This window comes from Conger conger, chromosome 15 (genome assembly GCF_963514075.1).
Source record: "Conger conger chromosome 15, fConCon1.1, whole genome shotgun sequence".
NCBI classification, from domain to species: Eukaryota; Metazoa; Chordata; class Actinopteri; order Anguilliformes; family Congridae; genus Conger; species Conger conger.
In genome coordinates, this window is record NC_083774.1 from 25407079 (window position 1) to 25430569 (window position 23491).

Consider the following 23491-nt stretch of genomic DNA (forward strand, 5'->3'; position numbering starts at 1 on the left):
TAGGCCAAGATGGGAGAAAAAAAAAAAAAAAAAATTACATTACAATAATGGTGATAGTGTTGTAGGATAGAAGGTAAATCTGATTAGATTAATTTAGAAACCCAAATACATTGGAATCAACAAATAATTGATTCCAATGCATTTTGTAAGTGGTTCTACAACATACCAACCTGATTAAAATCTGGCAATTAAATAATATGCCCAGTGAAATTAACAAATAAAACCCATGCTGCACCATGCCTCATTTGAATTTGAGATTTCTGGCTAAAAGTCCACCATGATTGCCATCAATTCCTGCAGCTCCTACTGAATACACGCTGAGGCTGTGAGCACCTGCCATGCTGGAGAGAGCAGACTTAAGCCTATCCTTCCCTGGGCAGGACAATGCCATTTGAGTCATGCTGTGGATTCCCAGTCACAGCCAAACCTGCAACTATCAAGACCAACCTGTGCTGCTGGTGAGCGTTTACATCAGGGATAGGGGCGAGTCGTACTGCTGGTTTTCATTCTTCCCATCTAACTAGGGACAGATTTACATCTAATGCACCAGGAGTGTCTCTGGTGGATCTGACATTACTGGAATACAGACTATCAGGCAGAATAGAATCAGGATTCTCAAACCAAATTTGCACATCGCTCGTCTATATCAAGGTGATATGGGAGCTAATGCCATTCATTGACTTCAGGCTCAATATCCCTGAGGCATGGGAGCACTACACTCAAGGTGATATGCATAAATATCTCACATCCACATATTAGTAGTACATACAATTTATGTTGATAAAAATCACACAACGCTTACTTCCTGCATCATGTATAAGACTTTATTTCAGAAAACTGAACAGGTTACACAACAGAAAAAATTTGCCATGTACCATTCAGAAGTTGATTAATTTTCCAAGCTTCATTCATTGGAATCAATGAAAAGTTTAAGGCATTGATCAGTGGTCTGAATCACTTCTTCGCATTCATCATGGCCATTCCATTTCAGTCCCCTTTAGTGTTGCTTTCTTCTGAAAGAGCAACCTGAAATGAAATTGAATTGTAATTTATTTCCAACTTCGAATTAATTGTAAAAACACTGAAAGGCTGTATGAAAGGCATGTTTACTTAGCTGTAGACAGGACATTTCTGATATAGCGGTCAGGTATTATTCTAAAATTATGTAAATGTCTTGTCATTTAGATTCTAACTTGACAACATAAATGTGAATGTAATTTCCTGAGCAGTTCAACCTATGCATTCTGAAATTGGGACCCATAGATTAAAAATCTCAGTCTGTTGGGCAGCGGACCCTCAACCTACACTATTAGGTACACCCCTCTACTGCCAGGTGGTACACCCCTTTGCCTCCAGAACAGCCCACATTCTTCATGACATGGATTCAGCAAGATACTGGAAAAATTTTTGTCCATAATGACTTAGCATGAAGCACTGCCTGTAGAATTTATGGCCATTCATCTTATAAACCTCCTGTTCCACCTCATCTGAAAGGCATACAATTTGTAGGCCAATCTCTGCCCCAAGAATGAGAATTAAATGTGCATTTTGAATTACTGCACATAAATTGTGAAAATGTGCTATTTTTTTATGAGGCCTGTACAAAGATTACCACCTTACATTCTAAATCATCACGACATTACGCAAGCCACTAACATCTTTATCATCATCTTTCCGACAGCCAGACTGGACATATCTGAGGCTGAAATCCACCTACCCTCTGTGAGTCTAGCTTTTCCCCCAGTTGGCTGGCAAAGCACTGTTGAGCATCCCACACACAGCACCACAGTCTGGGCGTGGCTGAATACAGTGGTGATCTTGTAACAGCCTGACAAACAAACACAAGTATGTCACACACAGTGGAAAACAGGAGAACAAACACACACACCGTGGCATTCAGTGTGGGGACACGGTTTCAAATACCTGGGCACTTGACATCCATGAAGTAAGAATTGGGGCTCTGAACCAGTCTTTTTTTCTTGTGCTGTCTCTTCTCTAGTTCATGAGAAGGATGGAGAAGGTCCTTTGCCAGCTTAAACACAAAGGAAGAATTTTGTGAGAATCCCACAAATGCCATATGACAAGCTCAATTAATCATGTCCCAGAAGGTAATCATTACCCATTTACATTTTTAATATATAAAACAAATAATGGAAAATATGAAAAAAAAATACATTTAATTAATCCACGCGCCTGAATAAGAGTCATCTGGTTAATAGTTAACTATTAGCTACTAGCTATCAACATGCTAAAAACGAAAACAACACAACTGCTAACTGGCAAGTAGCCACCCATTTCTTAAATTTCTAGCTAGTTGCATGTCGTTATAAATAGACATGGTCATTAAACTACACAACGGTTATCTAAATTAAACAACAGCACGTAATTGATCAGCTAACTTGCTTTCACTTGGCTTAGTTAGCCAAGTAAATATAACGACGTATGCAAGCTTGAAAACGCACAAACGCAATGACAAGAGTAACTAGTAGCTAAATAATAACAACAAAATCAACCAACTAATATTGGAAATCAAATGCTTAACTAGCTAAACACAAACAAATGCAACGCATTGCTGATGATGATTTAATCACAGAACTTTGAACGTGCAGCTAACTAACTAGGCCCATTTTTATTATGGCTACCCATGCAAGTGCGCCATGTGTCTTGCAAAAAAGAAAAGAGAACTTAAAAACACGTGCGTACAATAGCACCCACAGAAAAAGTAAAAGCATTGACACTTCAATATTAATAAATGGTATGGATAAATCGATTTAAAGTACTGATATTTCGACTATATCAACAATTAAGATGTTTATTGACTTACAGGCATTTTCACTGACTAAACGATGTTCCTTGCATAGGCGCTTTGGAGAATGATTGGTTCGAAGGAGTTGTACTGTGGTTGCCAGATTGATTACACCAGCTCTCCCTTGTCCACAGCGTTTTCGTGTAGCATTCCCAGCATCGAGTAGCCTGGATTGAACACGTGATTTGGGAACCGTAACGTTGTATTCTAAGGCATGATCCGACTCGTACAATAATACATATATTTCTAAAACCATTTGACGATTTCTAAAACTGAAATTGTGAGTATTTAGAGCTATATAAAAAACAAAATGCTGCACTCGCATGTCTTTTAGACATTGGTAATAAACATTGCATGCAAAAAATATTTTATCCAGAGCATAAACCAAATTCAAGTTTTTCCTTATCTACAAGCTAGGCCTATACTGAAACGATACCAAACATGTCCATTTAATACAGGCTTTTACATTGCAACACAAATTAGAACATATCTGACAGGTTAGTCACGGTCTTGGGCTGTTTTACCTTGAAGTGCACCGCATTAAACTGTAATTCTAGGGGAGCATATGAAAACACTGGCAACCCTTGTGACAATCGCAAATCGTCACCATAGACTGTATTGGCCTTGGAAGTCTGACGTAACCCAAAGTTAAACCGTTACCCATATATGGATTTCCTGATTAAAGCACACTTTCGATGGCTGTGTTTCTCAAACTCGGTCCTGGGGACCCCCTGTGTATGTTGCTTTTCGTTCCAACCACAGCAGCGATCCCAGATGTTTAACAAGCAGTTACATTTTCAACATTAGGTACTTGTACTTTGAGGGATTATTTACCCTCTTAAAACACATTATGTCTGAAATTGCTATGCATGCCAAAATGAATAAGTCACATGTTCATATTGTGCTTATTGTGCTTTATTGCAAGCCATTACTTAAAGGGAGTAAGTGATCTGAACAAATGGAAGATGGGGATGTCTCTGCCACTGCTTCGTGTAGTGATTAAAACAGATTTTTCTAAATTGTATTTATCTTTTAACACAATGTGAAGAAGCTGTGTGTTAATAGTCAGATTGTTGATAAGCTTGTTAATCAATGAAAATGAATGATAACGGGTCAAGATCAATGACGAGTTTAAAGGAAAGTTTTTTGTCCCAATATGGCGTCTTTTTTGAGCTCATGAGACGCCAGGGGTCATATTCATTCAGTTATTCACTCAATCTGTTACCATAAAGCAAAGTATGAGTGCTTTGAGTGTCTTCGAAACTGCTGATCTCCTGGGATTTTCATGCACAACAGTCTCTACAAAAACAAAAACCATGCAGGGAGCAGCAGTTCTGCGGGCAAAAAAGTATTGTTAACGAGAGAGGTCAGAAGAGAAGACCCAGACTGGTCAAAGCTGAAGAGAAATAACCACACATTACAACAGTGGTATGCAGAAGAGCATCTCTGAACTAATAAGTAAAAAAATAAGTCTAATAAATACCTAATAAAGTGCTCACTGAGTGTATATCAGTATACACATCAGTGGCTGTCTGGCTGTGAGCTGCACCTCTGCACCTTCTGACAGTGGTCTTGCTGGACTTTTTGCTGAGGGGGTTTTCTACCACACAGACCACATGACTAGATGTGTTGCTGAACAGGTAGAGGGTTTGCCCTGACATCGGCTATGCTGGTTGCTGGGACAGATTGGACAGATTGTCGTGACGTGGTCCCCTCTGTCCACTGAACAGGCCAGAAGGGTATGTCCGTCTAACATACAGGGAGATTTGGGAAACGGTATCTACAAAGATACAGGAACAAAAACTGCAACCAGGTGGAAATGAAAGCTGGAGAGACATGGCGATGGTGTTCTTCTGCTGAAAAATTCTGTAAAATCAATTAAAATGAATTAAATTACAGTTGAATTTTATATAAATTCTGAAGAATCTTACAGCTGATTTGAACAATGCACGATAACAGCTGTAGCCTACAAACATACATATTGCATTGTTCAGTATCAAAAATGGGAAACTGATGTGGTCAACACCGAGAGATATCTTGGTTGGTAGGCTACAAGCATGCCATTTAGAGCATAGAGGCAGTGAAGGTGAAGTCAATAAACACTATTAAAATAAATGCTATTAAAAAAAATTGGAAAACTCAAGCTTGGTTGTGGTCTTTTTATAATTGTTGATATTAGCCTTTTTCTGTTACAGAAAGATGGTACATTTTCTTTAGGATGATCACTAATCCCACATCAAATTTTGCCTAAAGCGCAAGGTGCAATCAATAACACAATCAACCCATGTCACGTAATTTCTCCAGCGTTGGTCATCTGTAAGAATAGAGGCGATAAGATAACTAACCTCAATTTGTTTTCAAAAACCATACCCATTATGATGAGCTTAATTCGTTTTATTTTATTTTTATTTAGTTTTCGAGATCTAGTTGCCAGAACAGTCATACAATTCCACAGTATAATTTCCTGTGTCACTTTCACTGGCTGTTTTTATTAGCAGTGATCCGTTCGCCAAAATCTCACATTTTCTGCCACTCCCTGAGTTAGAAATTAAACTGTTTGCTTTTTTTTCTGTTTGCAGATCAACCTCTGGCTCCAAAAACATGACCATAGCTTTGGCACTTTATTTCTGCATATACAGAAATCATGCCCATAGTAAGTAACACTGAACTAAATATGGTAATTAAAATGAATTAGTAAACAAATAAATAAAAGGAAAAGAGGATTTTAAAAAAAAATGTGAAGTACGCCCTGTCTAAACACTGAAGCTGGAGAGGTCACCTCCTGTCCATTTTGAATGCATATCAAATCCACTGCTCAATGGCTGCCCACCAATTAGTGGCCTCCTGATTGGTTAGAATTTAAGTCCCATGTTTGCCGTGCAAGATGCATCCTCTCCAAATCATTGGTACCATACATCCCTATGTTGGGCAGAACATTGCTTTCAGGATAAAAGCAAACAAAGTTCAAAATTATATACAGTACTGTGCAGAAGTCTTAGGCACCCTAGACTTCATTATATATAAATATATATTTTTTGTGTGTGTTAGTATAAAATAACACATTTCAAAATATTCATTTTCCAAAACATTTAATTTTACAGAGACATTTTAACATATTGCTGTAAGCAATTTATTATTTTTTACATAAAAACTTGATCAAGGCTGTCTGAGGTCACAAAAAATATTTATTTGATTTAGTTTTTACAAAATTACAAAAATGTAATGTAAAATGTATAGTATGTTTATTTAGTATTACATTACATTACATTACATTGCATTAATGGCATTTGGCAGACGCTCATGTCCAGAGCAACATATTGTTGATTAGATTAAGTAGGAGACAATCCTCCCCTGGAGCAATGCAGGGTTAAGGGCCTTGCTCAAGGGCCCAATGGCTGTACGGATCTTATTGTGGCTACACCGGGGTTCAAACCACCGACCTTGTGGGTCCCAGTCAGGCACTTAACCACTACGTTACCGGCTGCCGTATTAAGTATTAATTAGTATTCATTATTTCATTGAATTATTTTTTGAAAGAATCTTATCTGTACAGAATGTTATACAGGTGCCTAAGACTTTTGCACAGTACTGTAGTTATTTTGAAAATTATTACTTTTGAGGACACAGATTGTCTTTGAACATTTGACAAGATTCAGCGGTGCCTCTTGGATACTAATTCACTCTGCGTTTCAGGCCTAGAGAAGGATATACACTGAGATATGCTGAACACAACTGAAAGTGCACCAGACATGGTGGAGGTGCAAGAGTACTCCTGTTGCTGAGGCACATAGAACAGGAAATGCGGTGGGTAACCATTATGAGCTGGAAGGCTGATGAAAAGCAGAATTGCTATTTTTGCAGTTAACGTAGCGTACATCTGCACAGTTCACAAAGCCATTCAGCCTAAATAAAAACAGGTAGAACAACCACAGGGTTGATTATGTCTTCACAGTAACACACCCAAGTTAGTGCATCACTCTGAACCTTACATTTGTGTGTATGTGTGTGTGTGTGTGTGTGTGTGTGTGTGTGTGTGTGTGTGTGTGTGTATCCGGTTGACCATTGGCAACTACAGTGGAGCGGAGTACTTCGGGGATAGGAGTGAGAGGACCTAGTTTTTGGTCAAAGGGGGTAATATAATATATATCTATACATTAAATATGTATGAATGTATATAATGTAATTTTAGGGGTAAAGTCATTTGTTCCTGTGGTAATTACACATGTACCATTAAAATGTCTCAAACTGATGAGCCCAGAATATGAATTCAGCCTGGATTTCTTCAGCATTTGTCCATACTGTAACTCTGAATCCCAGTTTAATGCATTTTATTTTCATCAATAAGACAGGTGTTCAACAATTCAACAAAATGAACATTTAAAAAAAAACATTTACATGTATTTATACATCAAGGTTCATTACAATTGTTGTTTGAATTCAGGCTGAATTAACATAACATAAGAATTATATTTTACAATAAGAAATTCTCTGGACGTCTGGATTAACATTCTAATTGACTTGTAGCCTGACTTGCACAATTTTATATAAATCAAGGCAAATTCAGATTATCCATCATATATTTTGCGAAGTGGACACAATAAAGTCACATGTTTTCAAATCATCACATGACTGCCAAACTAGTGATGGTAATTCCTGGAGAAAAATGCAAATAAAACGAAATGCAGAATTAAGTATCTATAGCACATGCAAATCATGAAAAGTGGAAAGTATGAGATGAAAGTATAAACATTTTAGGTTAAACCTCATCCTTCTCCTGGGTCACCCCTGTCTCTGTCCATGATGGGAATCTGAGTATAAAACACTTCTGTATGCACTGGAGAAGCATTCAGTTCCCCTGGCTGAAATGCTGAATAAAAAACAATGATAAATCCTTGAAGATTCACAATAATCATTTCACCATGGATATTTTACAGATGCCTTCATCCTTAGTGACTTACACAGCTTTTTGCAATATTTCATAGCATCCGTAGCCTTCAGCATTTACACAACTGGATATAGAGTATACTCCTTAAGTATTTGGACACTGACTGTATTAAAATGGCTGCAATCCCTACGTGGTTCATACCATATGGATGTAAATACCCTAAAGCTGACAGTCTCTAATTTAACCTCATTGTTTTAAAATTCATTGCCCTGGAGAACCAAAAACCAAACATTGTGTCACTGTCCAAATAACTACAGACTGCACTGTATACTGAAGCAATGCAGGTATAAATACTCAAGTTTCAGTTGTACCTTTCAGTTGCTACTTCCTTGACCGCTATTTAAGTACAGTCGCTAGAGTCTGCTCCAATATTGTAATTTTTCTCACCTATTTTGGGTCCCTCTCTGACCTTGTTGGTGATGCTCAAGATGGCACACAAAATGGCGCACAAGACTGCCAGAAGAACACCACAGACCCAGAGCAACAGCAGAAGAAAGTTTGCATAATTTTTGCAACCTACAAAAATAAAAAATGAATAAAAGAATTAATTATTTTTTATCATTGATAATACATTGATTATTACTTCTGCTACTACTACTACTACTACTACTACTACTACTACGAATAATAATAATAATAATAATAATAATAATAATAATAATAATAATAATAATTGTAGTAGTAATAGTAACAGTGCTTTGAATGCATGAATTTGTAGTAGAGGCAGACCAGGCTTGATACGGGGCTGGACACGGTCTAGGTTGAAGGTAAACCATCAGCACTAGGTAGCCTTTCTTGGGAGGAAAATGATGAGCATTGTTCCACTAAGCAGGATTACCCTGCCCATGCCCAAATCTGGAACATGAACTGAAGTAAAAAATAGCTCCATGTTTTACTCCTGTTCTCATTGTTATGTTACTGCTTTATGTTATGTAATTCGACACATATTAGGGGATGTGATGATATCAGTAAAAGGTCAAATCAGCTACGCTTTACCAGAACTTTATTTTACATGATTTACATTATTTTACTAATGCAATTTTTGTACAGTTGGATAGTTCACTGCAGAAAACCAGGTGAAACACCTTGTTCCAGGTGAGGTAGAAAGTGCAGGTGGGGTAAAATAAATCCCATGCACCTCTCCAAAAATAATATTTTTTACATCTGTCCAAACATAATATGTACTTGCCAAGGTATGCAAAGAAAACATATATTACCATTGCATAATTTTACATACTGTACATTATATAAGATGTCTGACCTTCAATGTCTTCTGTTTCAGTGGAGTCCTGATATGGTGGAAATTCATCTGATAAACCACCTGAAAAAAAAGTTTAGAAATCACATATTTTACATAATTTTGTGACAAACCAGAAGTATTAAATAGACTCTCATTTAAAATATTTTTTTTCTCCAAATATCAATTCATAAACAGCTAAACAGAGTAATTTTCAACATATTTATGAATCACTTATTAAGCATTAAATTAATATACTGTATCTGTACTCATTTGGTTAAGCTACGAGAACATATGATACAATATGAGAAAAATGTAAAATATGCCGTTATTGATATCATTCATATCCCAAACAAGAACTGTTTAAAATATTTAGCAAGGATTTAGTTCATTTCTGATTGTGCATTGAAGCAGCTTCATTCTTTGGCGCTAGAATTGTTATGACTGAGCTGTTGTGCTTTTCTCAAGACAGTGGGTTTTGAGGTTAAATTCATTCATCTGCATTAATTTATATGGGCAAGATTAGCTCACGATATATGAGTGGTTATCTGGCAGTAAAAAGGTTGCTGGTTTGATCCCCCACCCTGGGTGTGTCGCAATGTCCCTGAGCAAGATGCCCAACCACAAATTGCTCCTGTCGAGCTGATCGGTGCCATTAGTGTGTGTGTGTGTGTGTGTGTGTGTGTGTGTGTGTGTGTGTGTGTGTGTGTGTGTGTGTGTGTGTGTGTGTGAATGAGTGGTATATGTGTGTGTGAATGGGTGGCATTTGGATAAAAGCACAAATTAAATGCAGTCCATTCACAATGGTATTTTTACCATTAACACCAGGGCAGTCCAGCTTCAGGGGATCGCTGGTCTCAGTACTGGCCTCGTTGCTGGCCACACAGATGAACTTCCGCTGATCTGCACCCCCCACAGACAGCAGAGCGCCCTCCCCAAGACTGGTGTTCAGGCCGGGGCCCAGCATGGCCCACCTGAAGGACACATTATCCCCCCCCTCCACCTCACACCTCAGATCCACCCGCCCAAGTATACAGGAGACCAGTGAGAGCGTGGGGCGAGAGACGGGGTCTGAAACGCAAACCACGTCCCACAAGATCAGCCAGAAAACTGACATAATAATAATAATAAAATGTTTCTTCGCTGACGTTTTATCCAAAGTGCAATGCAGTTGAATAGACTAAGCCTCTTCGAGCAATGTGAGGTTAATGGCCGAGGCTTGAACCAACCATTCAGGTCCCAACCATGTACCTTAGCTACCAGGCTACAGGCTGTCCATGACACCAGCAGACCAAGTGATCACTTTATGAAGGCATTTATATACACTTTTATAAAACAATGGTTCTGAACCTGTTCTTTGGCTTGATTCCATAGCGGAGCCCTTTTCAGTTCTTTCTAGAACCCTCTATCATTGGCGTGAAGCTTGAACGCTCCCAGACAAAGAACCATTTTGCCTGAAAAAGAACCCTTTAACTCAATAGGATTATTCTGTGGTATCACAATTGGAACCGTTTTGTTTCTCCAAACAGTACTCCAGAATAAAATGAATTTCCATGCAAGCACTTACATTTACATTGAAAATGTACAACTATATCATGACACATGCGCAAGTTGATGCCCTTGATCTATCCAAGATACATTTCCCCTTTCATATAGCCTACTTTATTTGTAAAGCAGGCTAGTAAAGTAAGTATTAGTAAAACAGTACAGTTTTCATCTGTGTTTTTGCCATTGGGAATTGATTCTCACCTCGCACCTCCAACCAAATGTGTTCTCGGAAAATGCAGTTTCCCGCGTCATTGTGCCCCTCGGCTTTGTAAGCTCCATGGTCATATTTCGTTAAGTTGTGCACCTGCAGTGCCCCGTTTGTGAAAATGTTTGTCATGTTTCCTGAGACTGTGATGTTGTGGAGTCTTATTCTTGCCACAACATGTTTTTTCCTTGTCCATAGCACAGTCGATACTTCAGAAGAAATATTATCTGGCAAGGGAAGTGAAAGGATCTCTTGGCCAGTTCTGCTGAAGACCACTCGCTCCACAAATGGTACATCGCAGGCTGCCGAAAATAAACAAATAAATACATGAATGAATCAATAAAGTATTATATGGGAGGGGTGTAAAAGCAAACACATTGACAACTTCAGAAATGTGAGACTTAAGGCTATGTTTCTATTTGTCTCTGATGACCATGTCATGAATTCAGTGCATTCAGTACAGCTCATATGCTCACTAAGTTAATGTGTTGTACATCAGCAATAAATGAAATCAGCATGACAATGGGCAGTGGGAGATGGAGAGATACCGTCACACGGTGAAGGAGACGCAGACTCACGTTGTCCGAAGTGATGAAGACCAGCGAGCAGAAGAAGTGTGAGGAGCTGAATTTGGGCCACAGCTGCCATGCTGTAGACACCCAGGACAAGATGTAAGAGGCCTTCAGAAAAGCAGAAGCAGCAAAAAGAGCAAAGATGGGCGTTGTTCCATGACGTCACAGATTCAGGTTCAAGGCTTCTTTTTTGGGTCTTTGTGTCTCTGTTTATATTGGCTATATGCATCCCTACCTTGCGGTGTTCTAAAAGTCACCATTGAAGATGTAATGTTAGCTCTCTGAGCAGTGCCAATTCTAGTTCTTCAGTTCTAGTTCTCACTAGTAACAGTTGAATTGTGCATAAGAATGAAATTCAATGCAGGTCATATGACTAGTTAAAATGGAATTTTTCGGTCGATATGTTTTATTATGAATTATGACAAGTAAAAAAAAAACTTTATTTTAAAAATGTAATTATGACAAGTTAAAATTTCATTACAGATATCTTGATTTCTTATTTGCTTTCTTATGCGTTAACGACTGGTACTTCATTTTAAAAAGTTGCAAACGTACGCATGATTTATGCCTATTTAGTTCCTAACTTATTTTCAGTAACAATAGGTTATAATACCCTTTTAAAGATCTATGTTAAGAGGATGACGCAAGAACACACCAGAATAAGCTACAAGACCAAAACAAGCCATGCAGCCCATCTAGGCGAATCCTTAGACAAGTTATTCTATAGTGTTTGCAACACTGGAAGCCTTCACAAAATATCTCTAAGGACAGAACGCATGATACACTGGAAATAATTAGCCTTGTGGATCCTGATAAAACATTTCATCAATTGACAATAGCCTAAACATTTCGTACCGTAGTTGGGTTAAACTAGTTCGTTCTTTTCACAGAAGCGTGGCAATATTAGCACCTTTAAATGTGCAATCCAATAATAGTACCGTAATTCGGAAATTGAGACAGGGAAAGCCGAACGCAGGGTGCAGGTGAAAGCCGGAGTTTTACCTCCCCCTAACGGACACTTTTGGGGAAATACATTTTCTATACGTCTGGCAGTATGTTACCTGCTGTACCAAAAGGCTTGCTAAAAGTGCTTAAATTGAATGTATTCGGTGTCGTTAGATGGCACTAGAGAGCAATTTGGCCAGCCTAAAGTTATATCATGACGAAGAAATGCTTCTCTTTCTTGTGGTCCTCTTTGTACTTAGTCGTTTCGAATATATTTTTTTGTTTCCTGTTTTTGTTTGCTTATTGATGTAGTTTTAATTGAAGGGTCTTGTAAATATTGAATCACAACTTATCGGTCGCAGTGATAGAATTCCATCTCTTATACCTGAACCTTATGAGTATTGTAGTTTTTTTCTCCTGAATTCGAATAAATAGCCACACTCTCTAAAACTACACTGACCATAATCCTACGTGAGCTCTGGTATTGACGTCACCACACTCACGCCCTCTCTTCCCATCACTGTATGGATACAGTTAGAAGTATTTGAGTCTAGTCTGCTTGTTGGTACATTGTCATTTATAAAAGAAGGGGGGACGCGGACGGGGAAAATGGCGAAAACATACGATTATTTATTTAAACTATTGCTCATCGGAGATAGCGGCGTGGGCAAGACCTGTCTACTTTTCAGGTTCAGTGAAGACGCGTTCAACACAACCTTTATATCCACAATAGGTCAGTTTCACCGGGTTTTGTATTTTTTTCGGGGGAGGGGGTGTGGATGGTAATTTAGTTACTCTGATAGCAGACAAGACGATATGGGGGCACAGGCATAGGAAAAAGGCCTAGAAACTCGAGCACATTTTACTCTTAAGAGACAGGAAATGGCTTACTTCTGGTATCATCAGCTAGCTCGCTAAGTTTCTTAGAAAAAGAAAACATTGTAGCGCGCTGTCAGGCTGATTTTGAGCTTCATTGACTAGCTAGCTACGACTGGAAACGTTAGTGCACGGCCGGCCACCTTCTAATAGCTTGCTAGTTTGTCTCTTTTGGTAGGTAACAGTAGGGTTGACCATTTAACAGAACAGTTTTTTTATGTAAGTATATTTTAAATAATATTCAGAATCTGGCATTGTGTTTGTTTTCAAAACAAAAGCCTTACTGAAAAGGAAATTACTTATACGTTAGTTTTGAGGAGTGAAAGCAGATTGATAGGGAGCTTAGTTATATACTTGTTGCCTAGTCGGGTTGCGCTATATATGGCAGCCGTCATTGAGTCTAAGTTTAACTGCCTGTCATGCACCTGTCAAAGAATTGTGCGTGTGCGTGTGTGTGAGGGCACATCAAAATACATGAAATTTGTTTATGCATTGTTGCTACAGCAGTAAATTAACTTGTATACTGTATTTCCAAATAATGTAAACCTCAGCTCTGTTATTGATATGTTTAATAATTTGTCCCGTCAAGTGATCCCAAATGGATGGAAGTTTTGGCAATTTATCATATATTTATTGAAAAATAAAAATGTATTGTGATATTTTCGGCAGCCCTTGATAGACTGCAGGTACTTGACCACATTGGCATGGTATCTGAAGAAAACCACGTCATCGAACACGTTTTGTAGCCCTGGCCTAAACTTGAATCCACGTGCATATATATGAGAGATTAGTTGTCCTCTTTTGGTAATTTAACATTATTTAAAAGAGAAGTGCATACTAGTTTGACAAATTACGCTGGTCTTTTGAAGGGGGTTTGAAATTCATGTAAGGCAGGTAGCCATTATAAGAACAATAAACCGACATGTGGTTCATCATAGCATGTTCATAATAGGAAGGCTTTCCTTTTCTGGTCCTTCTATTTGGGTGGGCAGAAAATGTAGTGATCCCTCTCTCCCAAAACAAAAACAGTAAGCAGTATAAACAGTAATTATAAATGCATAAGAAAAAGTACACCCGAAAATTAGAAGCGGAGGACAAAGAGCCCTTATTGTCACCACGCTGAAATGGGTTGAGCCTCTGTGTACAGAGCGGATGACCGGCGTGCTAAAATAGATGCTGTTCTGTTCCCCTCAGCCCCTAACCACAGTCATTAATATGCTGTAGACGTCAGGGAGACCAGCACTGTGTGTGCAGGGCCCAGTGGATCTGATGGCAGATGCTACCGGCAGTGCTCTCCGTACACTTCACAGTAGCCCGGAATATGCAATGAGATGATAACGTTCACCCCACCAGAGCCACTGGAATCATCATCAGGCCTGGTTTCTTTTGTACTGCTGGGTGACTGCGTCTGACTGCAGGCGGCCTTTAGCGTAGTGGTTAAGGTACATGACTGGGACCCGCAAGGTCGGTGGTTCGATCCCCGGTGTAGCCACAAGATCCGCCCAGCCGTTGGGCCCTTGAGCAAGGCCCTTAACCCTGCATTGCTCCAGGGGAGGCTAGTCTCCTGCTTAGTCTAATCAACTGTATGTCGCTCTGGATAAGAGCATTTGCCAAATGCCATTAATGTAATGTAATGTCTGAACCTGTTTCTGAAGGCTATTCTTGTTTTAATGAATTTATGTGTTTGGGTGATTTTAGCTTGTTCTTGGTGATGTGCAAACCTGAGGTTTTAACACCCTAACACTCCCTTTCTGGCCACATTGACTCGAAAGATAAGGAGGGGGAAGTTCAGCTTTGAATCTCGCAATGTTGTGGGGTTGTGGGGACTTTCTTTAGAAGGTGTGGTATACATATGGGCAGGGCTGGTTCTAGTCATAGGTGACGTAGGTGATTCCGTCCTGGGGGGCACCAGAAGGGGTGGTTTCTTTCTCCAGCCGTGCCTGTGTCTTAGACTGATGTTCCCCACCCTGTATTTCAACCCTTCAGCCACAGTGTTCAACCCTCTTTCTAAAATCAATTTCCGACCAGAAGCCACAGAATGAGTTAGGAAATATTAATTTGGGTCATCTTTAAAAACCACTTGGATAAATGTATATGCTTGGCTGATTGACACATTTTTCTCTGTTTAGCTGCACAGTAGATTTTTCACCATGATTTCCATGTTCATGTAATGGCATCTGTAGGTAAGATTTTGTACAATGGTCACTTAGTGTATTAAATGTGTAACATGTTCTGGTACCACATTTCAGCCCCTGGGTCAATAGGGTTCTACATGTCTTGTACACGTGTCTGTAAACACAAACTCTCGTGTAAAAATACATGCCGAGTGCGGCAGCTTCCTCCTATTGTCCTGTCACATAAGTTGATTTACTCCTAAGATAAGACTTGGGTTTGGGTGAAAATAGGGGAGTTGACCAGGCCTATGGCAGCCTTTCCCCTCTGTGAATGAAGAGGAGTCGGAATTAGTCGTTTGTTTGTTTTTCAGCTCTTGCTTCTTGTATTCATGACCTGGAGCCAAACATATGACCAACGGCTGTGCTGGTTTATATGAGGATCAGTTAGCATTAGGCTTCCCGTTTTAGCAAAGTCATTCCGGAGAGCCAAGCTGTTTGTTTTCCTTTTTTAAGCTATTGAAGAATCTCAGGACGCAAGAGGCAGAGGAGTCAAATAGGCCTATACTCCCTGAATAATTTGATAATAAAAATATTATAATGATGCCATCGTGTCAGATTAAGCACATCAACAAAATAAAATAAAGTAAAGATAACACAAATAATATTGTTATTCTTATTCCTAGGGGTGTTCTTCATGTAGCTCCTAATTGCACTGTCTGTCTGGGCTACTGTAAGTTTTACTCATAGTAATTCACATTTAATATAGCAATCCTGCTGAATTATTGAGAGTGGCTGTGATTCAATCTCCTGCCATCCAAATGGTGGGCAAGTTATGCTTTAAGGTGTTTTCCTTTTTCGGAACCAAAGACATACTAACTAAGCAACGGCCCCTGATTGGCTTAGTTTTTTTGAGTTCATTTGTAAAAGGAAGCTCAGTGACATGCTTAATTTTTCCATCGCCTAATGCAAGAGGTCCTAGGTTGTTTTGCCTAAAAAACAACCAACAATCACATTGAAATATCTGCAGGCTTTGCATAAATGGCGAATTGCTGTTTATGTTGTGGACTAACCTCCACCATTTTAGCCTCATTAATATCCCATCTCAGTGTTGTCCTGGTTTAATACTTGACTTTGTTCCAGTTTTCCAATGAAGTGTGGCTCTTTAGAAATTGAAGCATTTAGTTGGATGAATATCCGTCTATGTGCTTGGCGTGTTGGGAATGGCTCGTGCCAGTTTGGCAGCACTGGAAGAGACCTGCTGTGAGGTTGGGAAAAATTCAGATTGGGTTGTGCTAAGTAGCGTCTTGATGATTTGTAAGCAACACTGTCCATCTCTAATCAGACTAATGGGAGAGAGAGCGTCATACTTCGAACAGAAGAGCTGCTTCACGTGTCAGTGGAGGTACATTGGTTTCTTGCTCTGTCGTTCATGCTAAGCTGATGTTTCTCTGTTTGCACTTTGAGAGACATTCTGAAATTTACTGCCTGTTACAGTATATGAAGCATCCCTGCATAACCATGTTCGGTATCACTGCCATACGCTGAATCTGTACTGAACGTAATATCCGACAAAATGAATAAGAAAACGCTGACTTTTCTCAGTTGATAAGTCAATTTGTTTGGAATTTGGCTATTGTGTCAGGAAAATGGCTTCACTTGTACTGTACTCTCTCATTAAAAACAATACCACCCATTTATAATGGATCAGTTTTTAATTATGTTTATGGTAAACGGTAAAAAAAACGGGCTTTTATTAAAAAATTTTAGTGGTGATTGAGGAGCAGAAATATAGTCTTCAGATGTCATATAGTACATGATGTCATACAGTGCATGGGAACAAATTACTTGGAAGTCACACCCTGGAAAGAGGGTGGGTTTGTTTTTTTTTTGGGGGGGGGGGGGGGGGGTAATGCCAAATGATGAAGAGAGTGAAACTAATGATGAATACATCAGCCCATATCTAGCTATCACATGGACAATTTGGCAAGAAGATATTACATTGTACTGCCTAGGGTACAGCTCACATTCTTTCTGACAAACAGACTGCTTGTATACATTTGATAACTGAGTTAATGGGGAGAGGGTCAAGGTTTCATGTTGCGAGGAGATGAAAAGGAAGTGTAGTCTTTGGGAGGATATTCAGTATAAAGGGAAATGCCAGATATCTGCCTGACGCATTCCTTTTTTATCTGCATTCCTGCTTAACTCGGCACGATCGGATGAAAATGTATTGGGCGTAACCTGGGCAAGGCCAAGAAGACTTCCTTTAAACAGTTTTTTTTTAAGTGTTACCCTGAGTGTGTGGGAAGGATTTTTTCAGGTTTTTCTTTCATGTGATTTGAGTTGCGTAACATTACAAATCACTCAACCCCCACCCCCACCCCAACCTGATTGCTGTTAAACCGAGCGCTGTTAGCATGAGTCACTTTCCTAATGCCTGGGGGTCTACTGTCTTTCCTGGATATCAGACCACACAGCTGTATTGTTCTTTGTTAGTGTCACAAACGTCTTCCTGGACCCCAAGTCGGAAATGCGTGTTCAACGTTGCCCCATCGGTTTAGAGCAAGGAGTGAGTCATGGTAGTGCTGCCAGGTTACACTAGGGCAGAGTTGAGGGCTGGTGTTGCCAGGTTATGCCAGGTCAGAGTTCAGGACTCTCCCGTTCAGATGTGGGGCATTGAGCTAGTCGAGCTGAATGAAGGCTTGCGTCCAGAGCCTCTGTCCTGTTTCATACATAGCAGTGAAAAACAAACAGGTTTGAACAGGCTCTACCAAGGTATTGTAACCATGAAGGAGCCATAACATTAATTCAATATTCAATTCATAACATTAATAGGGGAAGCCTGTCGCCTAGTGGCTAAGGTACATGGCTGGCCCCAGTGTAGCCGTCATAAGATCCGCACAGTTGTTGGGCCTTTGAGCCCTTAACCTCACATTGCTCCAGGGGAGATTGTCCCCAGCTTAGGCAAATCAATTGTAAGTCACTTTTGATAAAAGCATCAGCTAAATTACAATTTTTTTCAAGGTTTAAAGAATCTCACTACTTGCTTCTGCAGTGTTATGTTTCAAATGGTAATTGTGAAAGAAAATAACCTTGTGCATCCTGTGCTCTTCATAGAATTCTCCACTTGGAGTTTATTCATTTCACTGTGACGTTACATTACATTACAGGCATTCATCAGACACACTCATCCAGAGCGAGTGCCTAAAGCCATGTCCTTAAAATTCCTGAGAGACGCTCTGCTCTTGTGGCGCTGGTGTTATCTGCAGTGGGCTTTAACATCTGCTGTGGGGTTTCCCTCTGCGGCAGTTAGGACACTTTTCCGAAACGGTTACTGCGTACCCGGCGGAGGACGGCGCAGAGGGGAATGAAATTCCGGCCTGCTGGCTTTCGATTTCGGAGTGCTTTTAGAACTCCGCGGCTTCCTGCCTGGCGGTTTCCCCTCAGCCCCTTTCTCAACGTGTGCAGATACTGAAGTCTCCGAGCCGGGTTTACAGGTTCACAAATCCCGAGAAGTTGTACCTAGATACGTAGTAATGCCGTGAATTAACTAGTACGCCTTTCAAAACGTATTCAGGTACATTCACGGCACGATACACCAGTCTGACTTGACGCGCTTATAATGACTGAATAGTGAGGGCTAAAGCATTGTCACAGACAGATGCAGAGTTCTGGATTTCCTTTATCATATGTATTAAAATGTCTCCTGAAGTCTTGGATATCGATGAGGCTGTGAGCGCACGTGTACCAGAGTCGGTGATGATGCAGAGTCTTGTGATATCCGGTGTGATGTGAGCGGGGGCGGGGCATCTCTGCTTCAGTAACCTGCTCCAGTAACCTGACCGAACAGAGACCGTTCTGTCAGCAGCCCGACCGCGTCTCGTGACCGTCAGCTGACTGGGAGGGGCGGGTGCCACTTTGTGTGTGTGTGTGTGTGTTTCTGCATCAGGCCTGTGTTCAGCTGTGTTTAAACCGTGGGACCGCATCACTTCCTCTCATTGGAGAGGGAGGTCATTGACCCCTGCGGCCGGAGCCCAGCCACACTGAGCTTCTCCTCGGAGCTGCTTCCTGGAGCGGGACGTTTACCGGGGAGCAGGGGCCGAGCCCAACCTCGGTTACCCTGCGCCCCTCCCCTCCTCTACCCCACTCCCCTCCTCTCCTCTACCCCACTCCCCTCCTCTCCTCTACCCCACACCCCTCCTCTCCTCTACCCCACACTCCTCCTGTTCTCTACCCCACACCCCTCCTCTCCTCTACCCCACACCCCTCCTCTCCTCTACCCCACACCCTTCCTCTACCCCACACCCCTCCTCTCTTCTACCCCACACTCCTCCTGTTCTCTACCCCACTCTCCTCCTGTTCTCTTGTTATCCACCCCGTGCTCCTCCTGTTCTCCTGTTATCCACCCCGTGCTCCTCCTGTTCTCCTGTTATCCACCCCATACCCCTCCTGTTCTCCTGTTATCCGCTCCACACCCCTCCTGTTCTCCTGTTATCCACCCCACACCCCTCCTGTTCTCCTGTTATCCACCCCACACCCCTCCTGCCCTCCTGTTATCCACCCCGCACTCCTCCTGTTCTCCTGTTATCCACCCCGCGCTCCTCCTGTTCTTCTGTTCTCCACCCCGTGCTCCTCCTGTTCTCCTGTTATCCACCCCACACCCCTCCTGTTCTCCTGTTATCCACCCCGCGCTCCTCCTGTTCTCCTGTTATCCACCCCGCGCTCCTCCTGTTCTCCTGTTCTCCTGTTATCCACCCCGCGCTCCTCCTGTTCTTCTGTTCTCCACCCCGCGCTCCTCCTGTTCTCCTGTTATCCACCCCACACCCCTCCTGTTCTCCTGTTATCCACCCCACACCCCTCCTGCCCTCCTGTTATCCACCCCGCACTCCTCCTGTTCTCCTGTTATCCACCCCGCGCTCCTCCTGTTCTTCTGTTCTCCACCCCGTGCTCCTCCTGTTCTCCTGTTATCCACCCCACACCCCTCCTGCCCTCCTGTTATCCACCCCGCACTCCTCCTGTTCTCCTGTTATCCACCCCGCGCTCCTCCTGTTCTTCTGTTCTCCACCCCGTGCTCCTCCTGTTCTCCTGTTATCCACCCCACACCCCTCCTGTTCTCCTGTTATCCACCCCGCGCTCCTCCTGTTCTCCTGTTATCCACCCCGCGCTCCTCCTGTTCTCCTGTTCTCCTGTTATCCACCCCGCGCTCCTCCTGTTCTTCTGTTCTCCACCCCGTGCTCCTCCTGTTCTCCTGTTATCCACCCCACACCCCTCCTGTTCTCCTGTTATCCACCCCACACCCCTCCTGTTCTCCTGTTATCCACCCCGCGCTCCTCCTGTTCTCCACGCCCGGTTTGCGTGAGGGTGAGTGGCTGGGTTGGGGCCAGCGCATTCCTCCACAGCCGAGCAGATTCTCATTCTCAGCGCTGAATTCTCCCTTTGTCACCAGCGAGAATTCGGACAATTTAGCCCCGCCATAGTGCAGCTGTGTCAGCGCCAGTCCCTGACATTCTCATAAATATTTACTGATGCTTTTCCCTCATTTATGCACGGCGCTCGGAGAGCGTGTGGGCTGAACCCGGCCCGGTCCTCCCCGCTGACGTTCATAGTAAATGGACTAGGGCTGTCTTCTCTATCAGCTTTGGCATTGTTGCAGGGTTTTCCAGGTCAAAACCGGGTCTTTACTCTCCGCTTGAGCTGAGTTTACCTGTCTCCAGAATGAGGAGACGTTAGCCCCAGGCGGTGTCGAGCAGGTCCCCGTGTTCCTGCATCACGGGCGCCTGGTTCAGCAGCCTCTCGCCCGGAGACGGCTCGTGCTGTCACCGCAGCGGTGGAGACAGACGGAAGGCGAGGCGAGAGAGCGTGACTCGCCCCCGCGGGGCCTCGCGAGTGACACCTGCGTTTCGCTGCGTAGCGGAAACAGCAGGGCCCGCGACGCGCGCCCGCTCGCCACTTCCTCTCTCTCACTCCCTCTGGGGCTCAACGTAGCGAGAGCGCCGTCGGCTAGCGAGCTCTCAGCCCAGCCTGGCGGTCTCTGAGAACCTGCAGCACTTCCTGCGCAATGAGGTGTTCTGGGACTGGGCCGAATGCAAGCAGCCAAAACCGGCCTCTGCTTTTGGAGCTCACTTCCTGGTCTCGGTGAGATTGATTGGTAAAACATGTCCTGTGACTCTTGTGTATAGGGTCAAAATACAAAATGAAAATGTAGTCGAATGTGTCCCAATTTAAGTTATTTGGACAATATTTTAACATTTTGTGGACAAATCCAGGACTGTATGTCACTGTATCATGCACTTTGTGGGGGCTTGGGACCCCTCTGCATACTGAATGTCCCTGTGATTTATTCAAGGCCCAGTTACTGCTCTTAATTTATTCAGGGCAGTACGGAACACTCGAGGTGCTGAGCTTCGTACTATTTAAAGAGACCTGAGAAATCAGCCGGGATTATGGGTCTCCAGTGACGCCTGGCTGGGCATAATATCCCCTCCTGACCCATCCCTCTCTCTGGGAAGGAGACCGCTCTCCGATGCACTGGCATCGAAACCTCATTTTATTTCATGCCTTATTCTTTCCCTCCACCGGCGATGTTATCTATTGTGGCATTGGCGGGTGAGTCATTTTTCCACCCTCTGCGTGAAATGCAGTTTTACTGAGAAGTGCGTTCTCTGAAACAGTATGTTCCAGAGTAGTTTGTGGATTTAGGAGTTGACATATCATTAGCTATGAATACCGCTAATGTGTTGCAACACGTTGCCATTTAGCCCTAATGATTGTGTTTGCCGATTGATGTGCAAAATGGCAAATGGCAGGCATTTATATAGCGCCTTTATCCAAAGCGCTGTACAATTGATGCTTCTCCATTCACCCATTCACACACACATTCACACACACACCGACGGCGATTGGCTGCCATGCAAGGCACCGACCAGCTCATCAGGAGCGTTTGGGGGTTAGGTGTCTTGCTCAGGGACACTTCGACACAGCCCGGGCGGGGGATCGAACCGGCAACCCTCCGACTGCCAGACGACTGCTCTTACTGCCTGAGCCATGTCGCCCCACATGTGCACTCCTGTGTATGGTTTAGCTCTCACTGCTGTCATTCTCATCTCGCTGTATCTTACTGTGTTTGCTGCTAGCATTGATCAGAAGCCACTGTCCTTGACTGTGCAAGTTCCTGTTTCCCTGAAGACAGGAAATTGAAATGTAAAAAAAATGTGAAATAAGCTATTTTGTGATCCGTTTTTGGACTTGCTACATCACGTTGCAATCGCTTTGCCAGAGCGTCAGAACAACAGTGTTACCCCGAGGAACACAAAGAAGTCACAGACGGCCCATTCATAATCGATAAGTGTAACGTTAACCTAACACACAAGGATTTGTACTGTGACACTTGAATCTGTTGACTCCACGGCGTGCTCGGTTCCTCTGTAATATAAGCCACGGTGTCCTCGGTGGAGTTAGAGGGCAGTGGAGAGCCTCTCATTAGCGCTTCTGAATAGCATCTCTGGGGTCAGGTCTGTCAAGCTCTACCAAAGGGGTTAGCTTTGACTAACTGTCATTCAGGGCCTGGCTTCGATCGCTGCTCGATGGTTTCAGCCGGAGCACCTGGGATTGTATTGAATGCTGTGCATTTTAACAAGACGTATGCCCTCCTCCGGACTCGAAGACAGAACTGGCACCGTACGGGTCTTGTCTTATTGACGCACGGCTCAGGAATGCTGATGAGAACGTGTCATTTCGCTGCTCCTTCAGCGGGCGACACTAGCTCAGGCGGGAAGAGCGGTCGTCTGGTAGTCGGAGGGTTGCCGGTTCGATCCAGCCCTGGGTACGTCGAAGTGTCCCTGAGCAAGACGCCTGGTCGGTGCCTTGCATTGCGGCCAATCGCGGTCGGTGTGTGAGTGTGTGTGGGTGGGTGAGAATGGGTGAATGAGAAGCATCAGTTGTACTGCGCTTTGGATAAAAGGCGCTGTACGTGTACCGTTCTGCACGTGCGGACGCGCAAACGCGCCGTGCCCGCGGTGAGATCTCACAGCCCGCTTTCAGAGTCCGATGGGCCGAGCTGAACGTGTCCCCCTGCTCTGATTTCAGGGATCGATTTCAAGATCAGAACCATCGAGCTGAATGGGAAGAAGATCAAGCTGCAGATCTGGTGAGTGAAGGAACCGGAACCGGGCCGGGCGGGGCCTGGCGGGGCCTGGCGGGGCCTGGCGGGGCGTGGGCAGGCCTGACGGGGTGTTGATGATCCG

The 23491-nt window shown here is 42.8% G+C and overlaps 3 protein-coding genes across 3 annotated transcripts in view; 1 reads left to right on the top strand and 2 right to left on the bottom strand.

Annotated features, from left to right (window-relative positions):
• Positions 1 to 802: 802 nt before the first annotated feature.
• On the bottom strand, positions 803 to 3443 carry LOC133111454 (small ribosomal subunit protein eS27-like). The gene is made up of 5 exons (XM_061221825.1): positions 3331 to 3443; positions 2825 to 2973; positions 1924 to 2032; positions 1718 to 1828; positions 803 to 1026 (listed from the first exon to the last, which is right to left on the bottom strand). The coding sequence occupies exons 2-5, from the start codon at positions 2828 to 2830 to the stop codon at positions 998 to 1000; spliced, it is 255 nt and encodes an 84-aa protein (XP_061077809.1). The 5' UTR covers positions 2831 to 2973; positions 3331 to 3443; the 3' UTR covers positions 803 to 997.
• A 4019-nt stretch (positions 3444 to 7462) lies between these two features.
• LOC133111084 (uncharacterized) lies at positions 7463 to 11416 on the bottom strand. Its single transcript, XM_061221242.1, has 6 exons — positions 11320 to 11416; positions 10738 to 11043; positions 9805 to 10059; positions 9013 to 9072; positions 8139 to 8267; positions 7463 to 7673 (listed from the first exon to the last, which is right to left on the bottom strand). The coding sequence occupies exons 1-6, from the start codon at positions 11387 to 11389 to the stop codon at positions 7570 to 7572; spliced, it is 924 nt and encodes a 307-aa protein (XP_061077226.1). The 5' UTR covers positions 11390 to 11416; the 3' UTR covers positions 7463 to 7569.
• Positions 11417 to 12785: 1369 nt separating this feature from the next.
• LOC133111423 (ras-related protein Rab-8B-like) overlaps positions 12786 to 23491 on the top strand; it is a 16850-nt gene continuing 6144 nt past the window's right edge. The window contains exons 1-2 of the mRNA XM_061221765.1: positions 12786 to 12991; positions 23334 to 23394. Coding sequence (XP_061077749.1) covers positions 12868 to 12991; positions 23334 to 23394 — 185 coding nt within the window. The 5' untranslated portion in view covers positions 12786 to 12867. The remainder of the gene's footprint in view (positions 12992 to 23333; positions 23395 to 23491) is intronic.

Excerpts from the sequence above, each read along its gene's own strand:
- LOC133111454 (XM_061221825.1), bottom strand. Across the intron at positions 1,829-1,923 it reads CATGGATGTCAAGTGCCCAG|GCTGTTACAAGATCACCACT; the intron begins GTATTTGAAACC and ends TTTGTTTGTCAG. Across the intron at positions 1,027-1,717 it reads AAAAGCTAGACTCACAGAGG|GTTGCTCTTTCAGAAGAAAG; the intron begins GTAGGTGGATTT and ends ATTTCATTTCAG.
- LOC133111084 (XM_061221242.1), bottom strand. The coding sequence starts at position 11,389 with ATGGCAGCTGTGGCCCAAATTCAGCTCCTCACACTTCTTCTGCTCGCT. Across the intron at positions 10,060-10,737 it reads CATTTGGTTGGAGGTGCGAG|ACCCCGTCTCTCGCCCCACG; the intron begins GTGAGAATCAAT and ends TTTGCGTTTCAG. Across the intron at positions 7,674-8,138 it reads CAGAGAGGGACCCAAAATAG|CATTTCAGCCAGGGGAACTG; the intron begins GTGAGAAAAATT and ends TTTTTTATTCAG.